The sequence below is a fragment of the Motacilla alba genome, chromosome 27 (assembly GCF_015832195.1).
Source record: "Motacilla alba alba isolate MOTALB_02 chromosome 27, Motacilla_alba_V1.0_pri, whole genome shotgun sequence".
NCBI lineage: Eukaryota > Metazoa > Chordata > Aves > Passeriformes > Motacillidae > Motacilla > Motacilla alba.
Genome location: NC_052042.1, coordinates 1240142 through 1261683, shown reverse-complemented (window position 1 = coordinate 1261683; position 21542 = coordinate 1240142). Strand labels below are relative to the sequence as shown.

The window sequence follows — 21542 nt, the reverse complement described above, 5'->3', positions numbered from 1 at the left end:
CAAAACCCCCATGTAAAAAAATACCAGTTTTCATTATCCTAAAAAACTAGAGCTTTGATCAATGTCAGTTCTCCACAGCCTTGATTGGAATTCAGGATGACACCCTGAAGAGCCGCTGGGTTCCACTGGAAGGGGACATTGGCACCAGGAGGGTGACAGGAACAGCACCCGGTGAGTGTGAAGGGGGAGGGATTCTTCCAGCCCCTTTCTTTAGCCCCGGGTGGGCAGAAGGTCACTCTGCAGGGCAGGAGCACCCACCCCACATTGTCCCTGTCCCCAGGGCAGGGCCAGGTGCAGGACGGGCTCTCAGGCAGGGGGGCTCTGCTCTGTCCCCCTGCCATCCCCGTTCCCAGGGCAGTGTCGAGGTAAGTGCCAGGCTACAGGCTGGGCTCTGTGCTGGCCTCCAGCTGCCGCTGGTATCGCTGCCGCCGCTCGCAGCGCGGGCACGCCGGGGCCTGGGCGTGGCAGTCCCGGTGGAAGACAGTTTTGCATTCACTGCACCTGGAAACAGAAGGAAAAAACGAAACCCACTGTGTTGGGAACGTCAGAACAAAGAGCAAACTTCCCCCACTGAACCAGGGGACACTTCCCTGTCCTGGTGTATTTTGAGCACTCGCTGATCAGAGCCCCAGCCATGGCTTAGGAGGAGCCTTGAGTGCAGGAGCAGCAGCTGCTCAAGTGGAACATCTGCCCCAGCAGCTCCTCATCTGCCCCAGCAGCTCCTCATGTGCCCCAGCAGCTGTAAGTTGGGCCGGAAGGAGCGTGGTGGGCGCTGCCAATGTGTGAGAGAGACAGGAGTGAGGTTTGAGCTGAGGTTTGTGCCCTGCTCTCCCAGCACCGAGTGCAGTTCGAGGGTGTGACAACACCCACTGCACAACGAATCCTGTGACACCAAGCCCCGGACACCCACCCTTGTTTCACTGATCCCTTGACACCAATCTCATGACACCAACCCCTGTGACAGCATTGCTGTTGGGGACCCTCTGCTTGCCATGGCTGGGGTGGGAGAGCCCACCCTGACAGCAGGACCTGCATGTGGCAGGGAGAGTGTGGGGACAGCGGAGCTGCAGGGAAGGGACAGGCAGCCAGGAGGGAACTGCCCTTGAGCAGGTGGCTCCATGGAGGTGTCAGAGCTCCCTGATCTGGCAGGAATGTCACACCCTGCAAAGGACCCTAACTCAGGCAGGGGTTTCACTGCTCAGTCACCAGCAGAAACATCCCTGCTACGAGGGCTGAGGTCAATTTTTGGGTTGTGATCCCCAGATCCTCAATGGCAGTAAAATGTGGCTCAGCCACATGCCAGCGGGGCAGCCGGATTTACCTTCACTGTGCAAATACCTGGTGAACAATCCATGTGTGAACAGACTGAAACACCTTAATTCCCCAAAAGATGCGTGGGACAGAGGCAGAGAAACACCCAGCAGTGCCAGGAAAGGGACCACAGCATCTCAGCTAGGGCAAAATCCTGCTCTGGAGAAGAGCTGCAAACCCTAAGGGACAGGGAAAGGCTTGTGCATGGACAGGGGATTTGGGATGGAAAATACCCATTCCCCCGGTGGAACACACTTCCACGTGGCCTCTCCGGATCCACAGCGGTGGCAGCTGCTCCCCAGGCTGGGGGATTTGGGAAGCTGGGTTTTACCCGGTGTGCTTCCGAGCGAGAATTGGCATCTCCTGCCTCTAGCTCCCCCCGAGCTGCCGGAGCAGGAGAGGGTCCTGAGCCGGCGGGGTCATTGTTTGAGGCATTACAGACACATCCTGCAGCGAGTGCCAGTGTGACCCGGCAGCCTGGGGCGGGCAGAGGGGCAGGAAGCCACATTCAGCTCCGCGAGGATGTCGGCTGAGCTGCTTTCCTGCTGCACAACCTCCTCCGTCAGAGTGAGAAAGAAAGACGTCAACAAACTTCAGAGCTCGGCTCCACGAGACACGAGACCTCCGGCCGGCTGCCAGCCAGCTCAGCCCTGCGTGCCAGCACTTTCCAGAGCCTGGCTGCTCTTTTTCTAGGGAAAAATCAGTCCCCTGGGGATGTTGTTGTCCTCGATAATGAGCTCAGTTCTGTCCCTGCGGCAGGGAGGGGAGCGAGCGGCGCTGCTCCTCCTCCATGGAAGTACTCGCAGCCCCGGAACACACGGAGCACCCACAGATCTGGGTATCCGTGGTGTTTTCTGCAGGTTCTGGGTGTTGATGCTCACTTTTAGGGATTGCCAGGCAAAGTGAGACCACGCAGCCCATGAGGAGCCTGTGAAATCTCTCTGCCAGGTCTGCGCTCAGTGCCAAACAGGCTAAGACAGCACAAGAGTAAATGGACTCCAGTTGCCTCAGGGGAGGTTTAGGTCGGATATTATGGAAAATTTCTTCACTGAAACAGGTGTCCAACTCTGTCAGAGGTTGCCCAGGCAAGTGGTGGAGTCACCATGCCTGCAGGGATTTAAAAGCCGTGTGGATGTGGCACCTGAGGACATGGGTCAGTGGTGGCCTTGGCAGTGCTGGGGGAACTGGACTCGATGATCTTACAGGGCTTTTCCAACCTGAATGATTCCACAATTCTATGACATAACCATGGAGATGTGGATCTCTCCATCTGCAGTGGAGCAGGCTCCTGGGCTGGAAGAGTTTGACTTCTTTAGCAAACCCTGATGGTGATGGGGATAAGAGCTCCCCTCTAGCACCATCCTAGATTCCAACTTCTGTCCAGCTGCTGCACCCTGACCCACAGCTGACCCCACTGCAGGACAGATCCCTTTGCCTGTGAGGAAAAGAAGCTCTGTGGGCAGGGGAAAACCCCAGTGAGAGCCAGTATCACCCCTCTCCTGCTGGGAACATCCCACAGTGCTGCCCCCCCATCTACCTGCTCCCAGAGCACCTGTGGCTGCCCCACCCCTGGAAGAAAGCCAGCTTGGTGGTGTCCCTGCCCATGGCAGGGGGTGGCACTGGATGGGCTTTAAGGTCCCTCCAACCCAAACCATTTTGGCATTCTATGAAATATGTGTCCTTGTGTCCTTCCTTCCTTCCATGGCGGTAGAGGGATGTAGGACAGTCCCACTGCTGCTTCCCCTTCCCTCCTGCAGCCCCTGCAAGGGGTCAGACCGACGCTGAGTGGGAGAGGCAGTGGCCAGGTAAGCAAGACAGGGAAATGCAGAATCTTCCTCCTCCTCCTCCTCCCTCCAGCCCCTTGGCTGCCCTAGCACCCAGCAAGGCCTTTGCAGGCTGACAGCAAGGTGCCGGTGGCTCTTGCATCTTCAGTCTGCAAAGCCACCTCTCTTGGTGACATCTTGGCTCTGTGAGGACAGTCTGCTCCTGCCCCAAACAGCCCGGATTTGGTTTGGAGCACCCTGGAGCTGATGGGTTCCATGAGGGCATGAGCATGAAGATGTGGGCATGTGAGGATGAGTCCCACAAGGATGGGGGAACCACAAGGACATGGCTCCCATGAGGACGTGGGCACCACGAGGACAGGGCTTCCATGAGGACATGGGCACATGTGGCTGCCACGAGGACATGGGCACCACAATATGATTCCCATGGTTGAGCACATGGGAACCACAAGGTTGCAAGCATCACGAGGGTGCAGAACCACCTCAGAGCCATTTCCAGTTCCCCCATGCACCTTGCAAGTGGGGTCTGTGACCAGAACTCAGGGGCTGGCCGGGGCTCCTGGCGGAAGGCAGGCTGTGCCCCTGGGTGCCCTGGCTGCAGCAGGACGGGTGGCTCACTCACCTGGTGGTAGTGTCGAACTCGAAGGGGAAGATGATGTCGCTGCTGTTGCAGATCTGGCAGATGAAGCCGCGCTGGGTGCACAGGTCGCAGCTGTACACGTGGTGGGACGCGAACTGCAGCAGCGACTGCAGGAAGGTCTCGAACGTGCCCTCAGCGATCTGGGGGACACAGGGGTCAGTGTTTGCTGTGTCACACCCAGCCTTTGGGCTCCACCTGAAGGCAGGGCTGTCCTCCAAAACAACCCCCAGCCTACAAGCCTGGGGTGCAATGGGACCCGGGACTGCTGAGAGCAGCACCCACAGCCTGCCAGAATGGGGCTCCTGGCTTGGGAATCACAGAAAAACCCAACTGCTGGGAATCTCCTGCTGAAGGAGCAGCATGTGGCATTCCCACAGGCACTGGTTTTCACCTGGAAAACGCCAACAAGTGGGCCAGGGGGCTAGGAGCAGTCTGGTTTAGTGGAAGGTGGAACTGGATGGCAGAGGGTGGGTCTGGGTAGTCTTGAAGGTCCCTTCCAACCCAAACCATTCTGTGATTCTATGACCATACACAACTCTCACCTGCCTCAGATCAGCCACGCTGTATTTGTGGGGACACTCCAGGAGGTAATGCCTGTGATCAAGCCTGCAAAGAAGCACAGAGAAGAAGGGGGTAGATGGTCTCCACCACACCTACAGGAGCTTTGGAGCAAGGAACAACCTGGATGAAGCAGCCTTTTAAAGTGAATCACTGCAGAGCTCATTTTCACATCCCAAATCCTGCCACTGGAAATCATGTGAGAGCATTTCAAAGGGGGGGAAAAAAGAAAATAAATATCTCATCTATTTTGCCAGGTGTTTCCTGCCCAGCCAGAAGCTCCTCAGCCAGGAAGGTGTTTCCTGAGTCACAGCTCATTGTGCTGACCCAGCCAACAGATGGATAACTCCTTAGAGCAGATGATATGGAGGGAAAAACCAGCCTGAGCCTTGGTAGCACCACTCCCTGCTCCCATGGTGAGTGAGGAGGGGGACCAGGAGACCACCAGGGTGCCCAGAGAGGGGAATGTCACTCCAGGAGGGACCTCACCGCTTGCTGAGCTCCTTCAGGGCACCGCTGCGGCACATGATGAGATAATCCCCCAGGAGCTTCAGCTGCTCCCGGCTGCGCAGGATCCGCCCCATCCTCTCCACGTGCTCGTAGAGGCTCTCGTTGACCAGCCTCAGGTCGATCAGCGGCTGGTTTCGGATCTGCGTGAGGAACTTCAGGGCCTGCTTGCACACCTGGGGCACAGAGAGAGGGGACAGGTGGACACAGAGCACGGAGCAGCCCCAGAGCTCGGAGGGAGGTTTGGGTTGGGCACTCCCGGCCCAGGGAATGCCCAGATGGACGCGCAGGAAGCAGATGCAGAGCAGAACTCACCCCCCGTTTGGTCAGATCCCAGTTGTGGATGAGGCGGGAGGGGATCACGCTCTCCTCGTCCCGGTGGCAGCTGTCGCAGTAGTAGAGCCCCGAGAAGGCGCAGAGCTTGGGCCTGGCGAAGGAGAAGCCGATCTGCCGGGAGCAGCCTGCGGGAGCAGGGGGTGAGAGGGGACTGTGCTGCCCACAGGCTCTGCCCACCACTGCTGGACGGGGGAAGAACCTTTGGCAGCGTGGAATTGAGCAATAAAGTTTTGGGAAAGGGCAGAAACCAACTGAAGCACCTGCAGGATGTTCAGTGCAAGGCCTCCAGCCCCCTCCTCATGGATTTAGGCCTATGATGGTTCAAGAGTTGCTGCTTCACTTTTTCTCCATGAAAGGGAGGCTGAACTATCTGTGAACCCCCTTTTATCCATCAGTTGGTTCAATTGTTTGGGTGTTTTTTTTTTTTAAGGAAAAGTGAATTCTGCCAACATCCCAGTGGTTTAGGGAAGAACCTAAATCCCACTTGCTGTCCCATCACCTCCACCAGTAGCTTTGCACTATTTTGCCTTCACTCAGCCCTTTTCTTCTCTGCTGCTGTCACAGGGTACCAAAACCTCACCTGCAAGGGATGAGATCAGGATGGATTAACCCAAAACCACCTTTATTATAGCAGTGGAGAACCCATCCTGGCTTCCCTACCCCCATCCACTGCGCTCTGGAATAGCTGGAGCTCATCCCCCAGAAATATTCATGGAGATCACATGTTGCTTTCTGAATTAATAAGAAAAACCAGCCTTTATTGCTCATTACTCTGAGATGGAAGGGAACACATTGAGTGTCAGGCTGGGAGGAGGGTAAAAGCAGGGCAGGCAGATCCCTAAAAAAACCTACACAGAAAAACTGGGAATTTGTCTTTTTGGCTTGTGGCTTCCAGCTGTGGGGAGGTGGAAGATGCAGGACAGAGCCTGGAAGGGAAGGCAGAGACCAAATAGACCAGAAAAAAATATAGAAAAAGGAGACAGATTAAGAGAAAAATCCCAATCTGCTGGAGGGTACAAGAAATATAATTGAAGCAGGAGAGAAATCTGAAATTTAATTAACTTAGCAAGGTAAAGTGCAAATTACAGCTCCTGTGGAGGTCATCGAAGGTGCCACCAGAATCTCCCTGTGTGCTGAGAGGCGTCAGGGGAAGGATAAATGATTGTTTTGCAAAATCAGCCTGTCACACCCATGGCAATCCCCGCTCCTGTTCTGCCTTACTGGAAAAACTGCTCCAGATTGCACTTTCCCCACAGGCTGGGGCCTCAAAATGCCCTGGAAAAGAGTCCTGAGCTTCCTGATCTACCTAAGGTTGCTTCAACTACAGCTTCCCACTGTCTGTACCAAAAAGCATCTTAAATGGGAGCCCAGTAATATCCCAGTTGGACTGGGCTGGGGTGGGATGGGGGCTTAGCATGGGGAGCTCACCCTGTACCCACAGGACACCAAAGGTGCCCCTGACTGGGACATGAAGCCCCACCAAGGAGATCTTGTGCTGCTGGGATTCCTGGGAAAACAGAGGAGCTGCAGCTGCCCCATCCCTGGGGATGCCCAAGATCAGCTTGGACAGAGCTTGGAGCACCCCGTGATAGTGGAAGGTGCCCCTCTCCATGGCAGGGGGTGGGACTAGGGGGGCTTTAGGGTCCTTCCAATCCAAACCATTCCATGATTTGCACCTGCACAGATGAAGCTCTGCGAGTCCAGGCCCTTCTCCATGGGGATGGCCACCAGGTACTGCAACAAGAAGCCGTTTTCCTTCACGATGTTCTTCAGGACCACCTGGGAGTGCCCATCCAAGCTGCCCCCCAGGGTCAGCGCCTCCTCGGCACCTTCCAGGTAGGACATGAGCACCTCTCGGACCAGCTCCCGCCATGAGGCCGCCTCCTCTGCGTTCTCAGCCTGCAGCTTCAGCACAGCCTTGGAGGTGATCACCTTGAAGAAGGAGGGTCCCCCCAGGCTCGTGTCTGGAAGGATGTCCTGGATGGTCTCTATGCCGTAACTGTTGCTTAAAATTTTGTCATTGTTTCTGATTTTAAAGCACTTCAGAGTTTCTAGAGACAGGGAAAAAATAAATGGGACCCAGGTTTTGTCCACGTCCATGTACAGAACAGCCTCTTTGATCGCATCCAGCTCTGCTTCTGGAGCTGCACTCCAGTCCAAGCTGTTGCCAGGCACATCACTGTACTGGAGAGCACTGGAATCGCCCTGGATGGGCTGGGCTTCGCCTCCATCCTCGGAACACTCCAGAGTCTCCCAGTCCTCCTCCTCCAGCTGAGGCCGGCACTTGCGCAGCGCCTCGCGGATCCTGTCCAGCCAGTCCTCAGCCTCATCCTGGGAAGGGGCTCGGAGGAAGAGCTTTTTGCCCAGGAACACCAGCTCGAAGCGGCCGTCTGAGTGGGTCAGCGCCAGGGACTCGCAGCGCAGCAGGGAGAAGGTCTCCACGCAGATCTGCTCCTCGTGGTCCAGGAAGAGCCGCAGCTCCAGCGGGGACAGCTCGCAGGAAAACTCCTTCCAAATCCCCATGGCTCCTCGCCGTTCCAGGCTGCCCAGCTTCAGCAGCCCGCGGAAAGGGTTGGAAAGACCTGGGGCAAGAGACGGCTCAGTCTGAGTGACAGAGGGGAAGCTAGTGGGGAGAGGAAAGCCAAGAGGGGCTCAAAGCAAGCACCCAGAGGCGTGGCAGGGGTGAGAGCCAGTGCTGGTACATGGTGGACTGGGGCAGGAGCTGATGGGACCTTGGTTTCCATCACTGTCCACCTGCATTTGGGTTTTGAGGCTAGGAACAAGTGGTATAAAGAAAAGGTGTCCCACGGGGTGGACAGACTCCCACTAAAATGCTTCCCACCAGAGCTTCCCTGGGCTCAGCAATGCCTTGGGAAGCTGCTCCACTGCCTTCTGTAGCTCCCACCAGCCAGCCCATCCCCACACGGAGCAGCCCCCGAGCACGAGGGCAGCAGGAGGTGGCACGTACCCATCTGTCTGCGGTGCACCACGCTGAAGCCCTTCTGCTCCCGCTCCGGGGACATTTTGGGCTTCCCAGTGTCCGAGGATGGCACTGAGAGCCTCTCCAAGTCCAGAGCACTGATGAGCCCCGGGGCTGGCCCCTCGCTGTCCCCCTCTGGCCCGAAGCCGTTGGTGTCAGCCATGCTCCTGCTGCTCTCTCCTGGGGAAGGTCTGTAGAAATCATCTTCTGAGATCCAGCTCTTCTGTTAAAAAATGAAATATTATTAAGCTCATCAAACGCCCTGTGCCCCTCTAACACACATATCCTCAGCAACCCCTCCTCAGGGGCTGCTCCTGTGCAGCCCAAATCCCAGGCACTGCTGTGTGGATTTAATAGAAGGTGTCCCTGCTCATGGCAGGAGGTTAGGAATGAGATGAGTTTTAAGGTCCCTTCCTCCCCAAACCACTCCATGACTGATTTTCTGCTAGATATTCCCAGGTGAATGGCTCCCCTGCTCTCTCCAGTCAGAGAACGATCCATGGAACTGTGTCAGTAGCTGGAAAATACAGGGATTGTATTCTGGTGGGATAATGAAGCCCAAAATCCATCTATTCTCTGCCCATAAAATCACTGTGGAAGGAGAGCACATTCCCTGCAGTGACCACAGGTCCATGGAGTTTTACTGATGGGGGTGAAATTCCAGCCCTGCCATGGAAGGGCACGAGCTGGAGCAGCACCACCAGGAAGAACAGAGATGGGGAGAGGCACAGAGATGTCCAGGGTGAAACAGAGACCTACTGCTCACAAGAGGATGCTACAGGGGCCCGGGCTGTGCAGGGGAAAAATAAGGCAGGGAAAGCAAAAGAAGCCTCTGTCTGCATGTCCCAGGAGGGGATGAGATCCATGAGCTGAAAAAAATGTGGCTGTAGCTTCTCCAGGAGCTCTTCTGGCTGCAAGAATCCCAGAATCATTAAGGGAGAAAAGCCCTTTGAGTCCCACCCGTGCCAAATCACCACCGTGGCAGCCAGACCAGGGCACTGGGTGTCATGTCCAGGCATTCCTTGGACACCTCCAGGGATGGGGACTCCACCCTGGGCACCCCTTTCCAAAGCCTGACCACCCTTTCAGTGAAGAAATTCCTCCTGAAAGGAGCAAGGTTCTGGGACAAGGTCCCTGAGCAAACGCCAGGAGGAAAAAACAACCCAGCTCAGTGCCTTGGCACAAGGGAGCAACATTCCTAGACCCTTCCCGTGCTGCATCCCAACAGGAATGTCCTTTCAACTCCACTCTGCAGCCTCCCAAGAGCCTTTTATTTTGAATAACAACCAAAGTGACAGCAGAAGAGCTGTCACCACCCTGCAGGGAGGATCACGGGTGGCAGCTCCTGGATTACTCCTGGGGCAGGAATGCAGGTTGCTCCATGAGTCATGGAGAGCAGGGGGAATTTCCTGTTGACACAGTATGTTATACATAGATTAGGTCAAACTGGCTCCGGGCCACGAGGAAGCAGCGGAAACGGGATAAGCGGGAGGGAACCGAGAGGAGCAGGGAGCAAAAGGAGAAATAGTCCTGGGGGTGTGAAGTACATCCTACCCTCACCAGCATGGAAAGGATGGGAACCAGCATGGAAACAATGGGAACCAGGATGGAACAGTCAGTAAGGAATTAGGACAGGGCTGTTCAAAGAGTTTCCTACAAGCAGAGGCCAGTGGATGTAGATCAGCTCCCAGTGGCAGCAGGGGAAATCCGCTGCTGCTCAAGACCAACACCCGGGAATGCCATCCCACTCTGGGAACAGATGTGCTGCAGCAGGATTTTCCCACTGGGAAACCAGTTTGTTTCCTGTCCAGTCAACCCTTTTCCCTCCTCTTACGTGGCCCATAAATGAAGAAAAGTCCCCATGAGAACCTTGACTCTGGGGCTGTTTTATCACTTGCACACAGCCCACGGCCAGATTTGTCCAAGAGCTCACCCCTCTCCAGATATTCCTAACAAACCCAAAACTTCCTGCAGCAGCTGCTCCTGGAGAGGGATGACTGACAGGCCAGGCAGGGCTTCAAAAGCTTTGGTGCCTCTTTCACCAGGGAACACAGACTTTGATCCAGTTTCTCCTGAGCCAGCTGCATGGCCACAGCTCCATGGGGTGGGAATCATCACTGATAACCAAGTGGGAGCAGCGTGGAAGATGGGAGTTTGGAGAAATCTATCCATGGAAGTGTCCAGGGCCCGGTTGGACAGGGTTTGGAGCAACCTGGTCTAGCAGAAGATGTTCCTGCTCATGGCAGGGGGTGGAACTGGATGAACTTTACGTCCCTTCCAACCCAAACCATTCTGGGATTTCCTGATCCTAGAAAAGCAGTGCCTATTTGAGCTGTCCCCAGTTTTATTTCCTTTGACCACAGGATACAAACCCAAGGAGATGGGAAGGGAGGGAGCTGTAGCACCTACCGGACACCCCAGCAGGGGAGAGAGCAGGTGCTGGGCCGTGGGGCTGCGCACAGCCTGGCTCCCCTCGCTGCCACTGCTGTTTGCTCTGCCCGGACCCTCCCGAGGGGCCGGAGCTCCGGAGGCACTGCCGCCATCTCCGTCCCCGTGGCCGGGGGCTGCTGTCCCAGCAGAGATGCTCCTGCTGGGGGGAGGCTCCTGCTGCGCTCCGTGGGACGGTGCCAGGAGGCCCGGGGATGGCCGGGGGGAGCAGCCCAGCACGCTGGGGAGCAGCCGTCCCTCTGGGGCGTCAGGGCTGGGCCTGGCCTTGCTGAACTCGGACAGCACCCTTGAAATGGAAAAGTGACCGGTTTGAAGGCAGCTCAATAACCCAACCTACAAACCCCCACCCTGTTATTGCAAGTTGCAACTATGCAAAAAGGGTTCAGTGTCACTGCTGGCCTCTGTGGGATGGCAGCACGGTGTGGCTGGAAAATCTCAGTGATGCCAACAGAAAAATGTGAGATTTGTGCCCCACAGAGCAGTGCCAGCCCCATAGCATGGAGCAGGACCCTGCCTGCGAAAGGAGCATTTTCCAATTACAACCATGAATGGGGTTTAATTTGGTGGATGGAGGGACAGCACTGGGTGCTCCCCACAGCCCCAGCCCCATGTACAGCTCCTGCACATGAATCCAGCCTTGGACCATATGCCAAATTCCAACTGTTTTCATTAATGAGCAATTAACAGTGGAGCCTGGCCAGAGGACTGGCTGTTCCCGTGGTCCCACTCTGCTGCCAGCCCCAGAATTAAACCAGTCCAAGATTAAAACTCAAAGGAGCGTCTCCATCATGAGTTTTATCCAATCAAGGCAGGCTCTTCCAGGATCACTGGAAGATGCAAAATCCTAGAAGTAGGGAATGATGCTTTTATAGATGGGGAAGCACAGTCTGCAGCTCCAACTCTTCCTGAACACTGGGAGGAGGCATCACCCTGAGGCTCGGCTCCCTCAGAGTCACACTCTAGAGGTGACAGGCAAAATATTTACAGATTACTCAGAGCTTATATAACCCTGGAAATCTTTGTGCTGGATGCTTGGCAGGGATAAATCACAAGGACAACAAACCAACAACATCCCTCTCTGAATGATTTGCTGAAGCTGCAAATTACAACCCTTCCCTGTGACCAAACTAATTTCTTTCCCCCTGTGGAAAGCCCTGGAGCATCCCTCAGCGTACTCCAGGAAGATGTGACATTCCTGAAACCAGGGAGCAGCATTTTTCTGACACTGCTGCCCTAGTAAAGAGGACACACACACACTTCAGTGACTATGAGCTCATCTGCAGAGGCAGCAGGGTCTCAACAAGCCGTGCTGAGCAGTTCGTGCAAAGAACAAAAGCTCCTTCCAGAAGGGAAAAAGAGCTTGTTAAAGGCAAACAGAGAGAAAGGCTTCCTGCCTAGAGAGAGAAAATAACAAGAGCCCAGAGAGGGTCAAAAATCCCTTTGGAGAGGAGATGTGGGGAGAGACTCACTCCTGCAGGGACCTGTCCAGGTCCTCGGCGGTGGCTGTGCCCAGGTCGGAGTCGCAGGAGAGTGGCTCCTCGCCGCGCTCAGGGCTGCGGGCACACGGTGCTGGGGGGAGGCTGTCAGAGCCCAGGCTGGACGAGAGCTGGGACGAGCTCGTGGTGTTCAGGCTCAGCGAGGACGACGTGAGCTTGATCTTGCTGCTGGCTTTGCCGATGGGCAGGACAGGGGCTTGGATCTCGATCTCATCTGACCCCGAGGACTGGGAGATGGAGCCCAGCGATGCTTTCCTGCGGGGTTCAGAGGACGTGAGGGGCTCCAGCAGCTCGGACACGGGACACAGACCCGACAGGGACAGCGGGGTGATGGTCCACTCATTCAGAACTGCCGACTTGTAGGAGAGCTCAAAGGTTAAGGAGGATAAACCCTGCAAGTAGCAGAGGAGAAACTCGCACTCCTCGGCATCCAGGAGCACAGCTGGGGCTTGGTAGTACTCGTGCAGCCGGGCCCGGTCCTGCAGCAGCAGCTTCAGGTAACACTCCATGAGGCCGTCATTGAGCGCCAGCCGCAGCCAGGCCCGGCAGCGCCCCACGTCCGTGTTGATAAACATCAGCTGCTCCAGCTCCGCGACAATATTCCTGGGAAAGTAGGAAAAAGAACAGAACAGGAGTGAGTGGCTCTTTTTGGTCTATTCTGGGGTGCAGGAGGGCCAGAGCTTTCATCAGACACTGCCCAACCTGCTCTGCTACAGGGAGTTCAGGAGTTAGGATAAAACCGGCTGTGGAAAATCTCTCTCCTTCATGGAAAGTGTGGTTTTCCAAGGAGGGAGATGGCTCCTGAATGGCTCCAACTAAATACGTTGCTAAGGACCCCAGGCAGCCCTGCGGTGCCTCTGGCTGACCATCCTCTCTGACTGGAGGCATCTCCCCCCACTGCTTGCACTGAATGATCTGAATGATGCAGAGAACTCCTGCTGTCCTTGTGTATTTGTGGGGTTTGTGCTGACTGGATCTTCTTTGGTGACAACCATGTGTCTAAATTCTCACTTCAAATTTAAAAGCAGTCAAAACACAGTGAAAAGTGTTGTGGCAGGCCCAAAAAACCAACCTGGCTGGGGTTGAGCTCAAGTAATCCCAAACTCCTGAATTCAGCTGCTCTTCCCTAAAATCCAACAGCGACACCATGCTCCCTGATCCTCCCTGCTCCCAGCTCACTCACACACCCCAAAAACCAGAGCAAAGGTTTTGTAAGAGTTCTTTCCTAATCTGTCTCTCAAGACAGAAGAAAAAAACTTCAAAGGGCACAAAAATATCCCCCCTAGCATGTGAAAGAGTTATTTTCATCTGCTCTTTCATAATTCAGGAGTCAGTGATGGAGCTGGATGAGGCTTTCAGAACAATTTGTGTGTGGGCTGTTATTTACTGTGTGTGAACTTGACTTAGGGAGTGGCTTAGAAAAACCCAGTAAACAGTGATCACTCAGGAGAGACCTCCTTAAAGGCTGGCTGGGACATGAGGAAACAGGGCCAACCAGTCCCAGCAGATCCAGGCCAGGAGAGAGCCCAGATCCCTGTGTTGTGCATAAGCAGCCACTGCTGGAGACTAGTGTGGTCACTGGGGGGGTTACACTGGACCCAGAAATCCAGCCTGGCACCCAGGAATAAATAAGAAAGGGGTGTGCCTTCAGTTTCAATCCTCAACTTTTTTGGGACATCAGCTCACCCCCAGCACATGCTGAGCAGGGATGTGGGGGCTCAGCCTCTCTTGGCAGCACAGGGGCTTCACTGCTACTTCCATCTCCTGGGCAGCCCCCCAAAGCCCCTGAAAGCATGCTTCCCTGCAGCTGAGGGAACTGAGCACACAGATGGGGAGAGACATATCTGTCCATCGAGCCATTCTCCTCATTCCCTGAATCTGACAGCACCAAAAGAAGGGATAAACTTGAGCACGTGAATCCCTGCCAGCAGCAAGAGCCACTCACCGATGCGTGATGCTTTTCAGCAGGCCCCAAAAGACTGGCTGGGGAAGGGGGCCCCGACCCCCTGATTTCTTCCCTTTCCCCCCACTCTCTGCCTTGATGTGCTTTGCCTTCAGGCCGTGCACAAACACAGCTTCCAGGGCACTGCAGAGAGTGTTGGCGTTGCCGTCATCGCTGGTGACCACGGCGTCCGAGCTCACGTACTGCTTCTGCAGAGCCTTGATGGCATTCACCAGTTGCTTCTTGATCAGCTGCAAGGCAGGAGGTGCAGGTTTGGATTATAAAAGTGAAACTATTAGGAAGGATTTAATGTATAAGAGCTCAAAAAACAGTAAGGCTTATCCACAGTGAAGCACCACGTGACTCCTGCCTCATCCTCACTCTTTGGAGCGGCTGAACCGGTCCAGCTGGGGACTCACATTCCTGTCATCTGGCTTATTTTGTTATAAAAATAATAATTTATGCAATTTTAGATGGTGTTGCAGAACTGGGGCTGCCTTTAGAGTATGTGGTGCTTCCCCCACAGACAGGAACTGGCTTAAGGGGATGGGGAAAAAGGAATTGGTTCTTTCCAGGCGCTCTCTCGGGGTTAAACACGAGGATTAAGTGTGGGTGAGAAAGGAGAAACTCAGAGGAGGGAATGGATCCCTTGAACTCGTGCAGGTCAGCCCAAGCAGCATGTGACATGTGACACGGGCCCGCCAGCAGAAATCAAAGCCATCGACCTCACTGGCTGTGCTGGATAAACAAAACACTCAGGGGACAGGCCTCAAAACACCAGGGTTTGGAAGGACATCGGGGTTCAGCTGCTGTCCTCAGAGAGACTCAGTGGGTTCTGGGATGTGGGAATTTTGCCTTCCAGGAGCTTTACTTCCTCTTCCACCAGTCAAAACCAGCAAGTCGGGTGAATTTAACAATTTCATGGCAGTAGAGAAGATTTTTTCTAAAGCAGCTGAGCCTGGATATCTCAGCCAATCTTATTTTAAATCAAGGTTTTGTTTCCCAGCAGGCGCTTGGAAAACGCCACAAATTCCTCCTCAAATTCCAACCAAACAATCCATGTTTCAGCACCACGCAGCATTCTCAGCAAATGCTGAATGTTCCCTGAGCAGGGCTCTGCACACTTTGACTCCAGCCTGGGTTGGCTGCACAAACCCATATTAAATTTCCAGCCTGGGATATTTTTTCAGCATCTAAATAAGATTCCCAGCAGCTGTAGCTCAAGGACAACAGCCAGGGGAGTGTGTCCCTTATTTGGGGTGCTGTTTTCCAGCTTTTTCAGCTGACCCCCAGGTCTGCTGCTCCATGCAAGGAGCACTGAAGGCTGAGAAGAATAAAGAGTGCACGGATTCATCCATGGGAGGAATAAAACACTTGGGTTTAACCGCTGATGTTAGACTTTTCTTGTTGAATGTGTTTAGACTCCTGAAGTTGGGTGAAGAGACCCCAAACTGAGGGGGACAACACTCCTTCACCCAGGTACCAGAGCTGAGCACCTTCCCTGCCCCACATGAGGTCTTGCAAAGGCCAAGGTGTGATTTAACCCCTTATTTCCTTAAATCCCCCAACTCGGACAAACCATCAAGGATCCCTTTCCAACCCCAGCATAAACCATCCTAATCCCATCTGGCAGCACCCACAAGTCCTACCTGTCCCCAGCAGTGCCTGGAGCTCTACTGGGAGCTGTCTGGGGAGCACTGAGGGCTCTGGCTCACCTGGATGGCTTCCTTGGGGTCCTCGAGGTGGCTGGAATGCATCTCTGCTGCTGCTGCTCCCCACGCTGCCTTCACATGTCACCTGTGGGACAAGGAGGGCATGGCTGAGCACACAGGGGTTCCATCCCACTCACCTGCCAGGGGAAGGGCTCCTGGTGCCACCCATAAGGGATGGGTCCTGCCCTGAGGCATTCTGCAGGTGCTCATGGCCAGGACACTGTGGGATCTGAGCTGGGAGTGACTGACATGGAAAGGTACTGTGATTCCAGGGACAATGCCTGGGGACACTTCCCAGGGACCAGGAGAGTTTCAGGCAAAATGGAGCACGGCCAAGAGACCAGGAGGGAGTAATGAACCCCAGTGAGGGGCCCTCAGGTAGCCCCCAGGCAGCTCTGGCCAGCAGTGCCACAGGCACGGCCAGGCACTGCTCCCCTTGTCCCTGTGTCACCTGGAATGCCTAAGCCTGGACAAGGCACCCAAAATCCAGGTGGGAGTGGCATTTGGTGGCCTGGACAAGAGGTGTCACCCGCCCAGCAGAACCTGCGGAGAGGTGACAGCAGTTCAGCTCTCTGTCACATGCCAGAGGAGTGATGCTGCTCCAAACCCAGCTGGAACAGACCCTCTCAGCACTGAGCTGTATGGGGAGATGGGAAAGAATCATGGAATGCCAGCATGGTTTGGGATGGAAAGGACCTTAAAGACCACCCAGTTTCATTCCCTGCCATGGCAGGGACACCTTCCACTATCCCAGGGTGCTCCAAGCCCCATCCAACCTGGCCTTGGGCACTGCCAGGGATCCAGGAGCAGCCAGAGCTGCTCTGGGCATCCTGTGCCAGGGCATCACCACCCTCACAGGAGGAATTTCTTGCCAACAGCCAGTCTGAATCTCTGTTTCTAGTTTAAACCCATTCTTCCATGTCCTGTCACTGTCTGCCCATGTAAAGTCCCTCTCCACATTTTTAAAAAGCCCCTCTAAGTACTGGAAGGCTTTGGGTTCTCCATGAGGTAGAGGAACCCCAGCATCTCCCCATGCTGGGGGGTGCCAGGGCAGCTCTGCTACTTTGGTGGGAGACAGAGAGAACACCAGTGTCCTCTTTATATGGAAAACCCTGCAAAGACCTAATCTGAACAGTGTGGGCAGCCTGGCCAGGTCAGCTGCCACTGCAGAGACAACAAGGGACCTTTGACTTCTGACTCTTGGCTTCCTGCCCTGCTCCTCCATCGGGGCCATCTGTGAAACCCAGCTGTGCCTGGAGCCTCTGAGCAGAAGACATGGTGTCAGAAGGACACCCATGGCACAGCTGGATCCCTTACCAGACACAGCAGGGCCTGGCATGAAGAGGGTCCGAGAGCTGCTCCAGCACCTGTGACTGCTCACAGCTTCCTAAGGATATGAGAGGCTGGAGAAGGAATTTATTTATAGAATCCCAGAATGGTTCGGGCTGGAAGGGACCTTAAGGACCAGCAAGTTCCACCACCTGCCATGGGCAGGGACACCTTCCACTATCCCAGAGTGCTCCAAACCCTGTCCAATCTGGCCTTGGACACTTCCAGGGATCCAGAGGCAGCCACAGCTGCTCTGGTGCCAGGGACTCACCATCCTCACAGAGAAGAACTTCTTCATAATATCCCATCTAATCTTCTCCTCTGTCAGTGTGAAACCATTCCACCTTGTCCTATCAAACTATTCCCTTAAGCTGGAATCACTTGCTATCCAAATGGAGAAGGAGAGCCTGGATGTTGGCCACAGGGCTGGATCAGCCTCTGGCAGACAACAGGCTTGGAATGGTACTGATGTGTCAGATTTTATTTCCAAGCCAACACAAAATCCCCAGAGCCTTCTCTGAGCAGAGCCGACAGCATCAACCTGCCCCTCTCCTGCTAGGCCTGGGCAGAAGAACCACGGTTTGCTGAGCAGCTCCTCCATGACCACAGCCAGTCCTGAAGGCAGCACTGTCCAAATCAGGAGCAGTTAAAACCCAGAGTGGCTCAAATCTGCAGTGGCCCAAACCTAGAGTAGCTCAAGTCTGGAGCAGCCCAAATCCAGACATCCCAGACTTGGAACATGCCAGACCCAGAGCATCCTGTGCAGGTACCACAGCAGCTGGCCCTGCTGAGAGCAGTAGGACAAGAACTCCTTGGGGACAAACCCAGGACAGATCCTCAATGTTTCCAGGGTTCACAGACGATTGCAGAGAAAATGAAACTGTTTTTGCTGTGGCTTGTCATAAGATTTCCTCTCCTTGTGTTGCAACACAGAAATGGGGGAGCACAGGAAAGTCAACCACTGGCTCAGGGGCTGCTGGGGAGTTGGGGAAGTGAGGGGCCCCCCGAAGTGGCAGCAGTGGTTGACAAGGACCACAGGGAGCCACCCCCACCTCTGCCCCCCACCTGGGAGGCTCCAGCTCCTCAGAGCTGGGCAGCCTCTGCCCCTTTCCCCACCACCTCCTGCTACACCCTGAGGACAAGAGGCACATCTCCCCGGGACAACGAAGGTGGGAGACCCAAGGATGGGAGAGTCAAGGGTGCGAAATCCAAGGTGAGACGAGACCCAGGTGTGGAAGAAGACTCAAGGGTGAGAGACCTCAGGGTGAGACCCAAGGGTGGGAGACTTGAGGAGGGGCACAGGGTGGCATTTCTCATGCCCAGGGAGGCAGCACAGGTGTTCCAGCTCCAGGACCACCCTGGAGTCCTGAGCTGGTTACAGTGAAAGAGGTGACAGCAGAGGTTTTTCAAACCTAAGTTTTAAAAAGTTTTACAAAGTGAGAGTTACTCCCCTAAAACACTCTCCCTTTGCCAACATCACTTCTCCCAGGAGGAGACGAGAGCCTGCAGGAGGAGAAAGCTCAGGAGGACAACCCACCACCTTCACCACGGGACTCTCCACTCCCACCACGACCAGTCCAACCAGTTTATTCCAGTGCCACAAATCCACATGGCACCACTTCTGTGGGACAGCATTTTCCTGAATAATGAGTGCAAGGAAGCAGCTCTGAGGAGGATTTCACCAAACAAAATCTTAGGTGAAACACAGGGAAATCAGAACAGGTCACTGGGTCTAGAAAGACCTAGAGGGCTCTGGAGCACTTCCAGACAGATCCTGGAAAGCCCTGGCTGTTCCTTGTGATCTTGGAAAATAAAAGATGGGATGGATGTGCAAACACAGAGACAAGCACAGCTACAGCAGACAAAGCCCACCAGGTTTCCCAGCAGTCACCACCCCGGGGGCTCCCTGGGTGAAACAGGGAAAGGCAAACAGGTGAGGAACAACCTCAGGCACGGAGCCCGACCTACCCAGGAGAAGAGTCACGGTGCAAGGGCAGAGCTGCTGATTTCCCAAACTGCTGCAAACCAGCCAGATTCTTTGGGAACAGCTGGAATCAAGGTTCATACCAGCAGAGCAGAGCCTCTGTCCCACAGCTTGGCTCCTCGGTCTCCCAAGAAGCGACGCCCTGCGAGTTATAAATAAACAGCAGGTCACTGCCTGTGCTCTGGGATGGAAAACAACAGCCCACGATGGCAGCGTGAGGGTGACTCAAGGTCTGGACACAGAGCCAGTCATTTTCCAAGCACGAGTGCTGTGCCAGTCACCCTCTGCCCTGGAGACATGGGGGCTCTGATGGCACAGTGGGTCCAAGGGCTGCTGTGGGGACACTTCTCTCCTCTGACACAGCTCCTGCTTTCCACACAGAGCTGAGTGCAAGCTGGGCCCAGAGACAGCCCAGGAGCAGGAAAGCCAGTGGCATGGCATGGGGATGGGCTGGTTGGAAGACAAAACCCCTGGGAACAGCTTGGCAAGGGCTAGGACAGAACAGAGCCCCAGCAGAACCCTCATGGTGCAACTTTGGCTCCTTCCCTGTGTCCAGCCTGATACAGCAGTGCTGTGATTCCCACAGCAGGAACACAGGCATGGAGTGAGGAATGGGACCATCACACCACCCTCGTCCCTATTTGTCACAGCTGACAAACCTGGTGGTGGCTGGACAAGCGTCACCTGTGATGCACCCGTGCAGCTTCTGCCCTGCAGGGCCCAGGAGCAGCCGGGGGAGGAAGAGCAGCCACTGAGCTCCCAGGCTGGGCAGTGACACTGTGCTTCCCAAACACTCCAAACTAGGAATTTCCTTCAGCCTAATACCTGCTCTTGCACCAGGCTACAATTTGCCGGAGCCGCAGGGAGAGCTGGGGTTGGTTTTCCGTGGCACTGCAGCCACTGGAGCCACCGTGCACGGGCCAAGCAGGTTGTGAAAGCCCCAGCGTGTTGAGGCAAGATGTTCCCAGGTTTCTATTCCCAGTTTTTGTGTTGCTTTGGATTGCCAGTGCTGGAGTTTCCCTGTGGATGTTCCTGGTGCCATCCGGCTGGGTGGGTGGCTCACATCCCTTGGCAGGGGACGGCGGTCGCTGCGAGGAAGGCAGGGAGGAAAGGGCTTTTTAATCTCTGTGTTTTACACAAGAATTACCCAGACTTTGTTTGCAACTGCTCATCTGATGTGAGAAAACATGATTTATTGAGAATGTAACACCTGATAAAACAGGGAAAGCTGTAAGGATCCCACAGGTGCTGGGATCTCTGGGAGGTGGGAAGAACAGGCCGAGCGATCTGGGGTGTCAGCGCTCCTGGGGGTGAATTGAGGACCAGACACCAACCCCCAGTGGGGCCCTTTGGAAAGGCATATCTGACCCGCTGTGCCCCCACGGGAGACAGGGAGAGGACGAATGAGAGGCCGAGGCTGCTAGCTGGGCAGCCCAGGCGTGCGGGGCCCGGCACGGGCGAGCCGGGGGCTGCGGGGGCGGCTGCGGAGGGACCATGTCCTGACCAGCCGTGCGGAGCTGGGGGAGCAGCGCTCGCCTGCAGCCCTGCACCCCCTGCCAGACTCCCGAGGCCCGCACCGCGGCTGACCCCAGCGCCCCGCAGCCCACGGGCGCCCAGCACTTCGCACCCCTCCACAGACCCCGTCACTCTGCACCCCCGGAGCCCCGCGCCTCACGGCCCTCATCCCCGCGCACCCCCGGAGCCCCGCGCCTCACGGCCCTCATCCCCACGCACCCCCGGAGCCCCGCACCTCACGGCCCTCATCCCCGCGCACCCCCAAGCCCCGCACCTCACGGCCCTCATCCCCGCGCACCCCCGGAGCCCCGCACCTCCTAGCAGGCCCCTCAGGCCCCGGTGCCCCCGGCCCCCCCACGGCTCACCGGCTCCGTGGCTCCGGCCGGGAAACCCGGAAGTGCCGGGAGCGCGCACGCCCCGCCCATCCTGGCGTCATCACGCGGAGGGGCGGGGCCTATAGCTCCAGGCCACGCCCCGCGGGCACCGCGAGCGGCCGCGCGCCGGAAGCCGGACACGGCTGGACACACAGCTGGACACACGGACACACAGCTGGACACACGGACACACAGCTGGACACACAGCTGGACACAGCTGGATACACGGACACACAGCTGGACACACAGCTGGACACAGCTGGATACACAGCTGGATACACGGACACACAGCTGGACACACAGCTGGACACAGCTGGATACACGGACACACGCACGGACACACAGCTGGACACAGCTGGATACACGGACACACGCACGGACACACAGCCGGACACAGCTGGATACGCGGACACACAGCTGGACACACAGCTGGATACACGGACACACGCATGGACACACAGCTGGACACACAGCTGGACACAGCTGGATACACGGACACATGCACGTACACACAGCTGGACACAGCTGGATACACGGACACACAGCTGGACACACAGCTGGACACAGCTGGATACACGGACACACGCACGGATACACAGCTGGACACAGCTGGATTCATGGACACA

At 55.8% G+C, this 21542-nt stretch overlaps 1 protein-coding gene across 2 annotated transcripts; it reads right to left on the bottom strand.

Annotated features, from left to right (window-relative positions):
• Positions 1–109: 109 nt before the first annotated feature.
• PLEKHM1 (pleckstrin homology and RUN domain containing M1) lies at positions 110–20973 on the bottom strand. Of its 2 annotated transcripts, none has more exons than XM_038163028.1 (14): positions 20908–20973; positions 19687–20115; positions 19012–19169; positions 15718–15799; positions 14006–14253; positions 12034–12663; positions 10526–10850; positions 8105–8339; positions 6813–7718; positions 5116–5261; positions 4783–4976; positions 4278–4341; positions 3718–3875; positions 110–501 (listed from the first exon to the last, which is right to left on the bottom strand). In XM_038163028.1, exons 4-14 carry the CDS (start codon positions 15757–15759, stop codon positions 378–380), a joined length of 3072 nt encoding a protein of 1023 aa, XP_038018956.1. In that variant the 5' UTR covers positions 15760–15799; positions 19012–19169; positions 19687–20115; positions 20908–20973; the 3' UTR covers positions 110–377. The 2 variants fall into 2 exon arrangements, with proteins under 2 accessions (XP_038018956.1, XP_038018957.1); XM_038163029.1 differs by having other exon boundaries at positions 8105–8336.
• Positions 20974–21542: the final 569 nt, after the last annotated feature.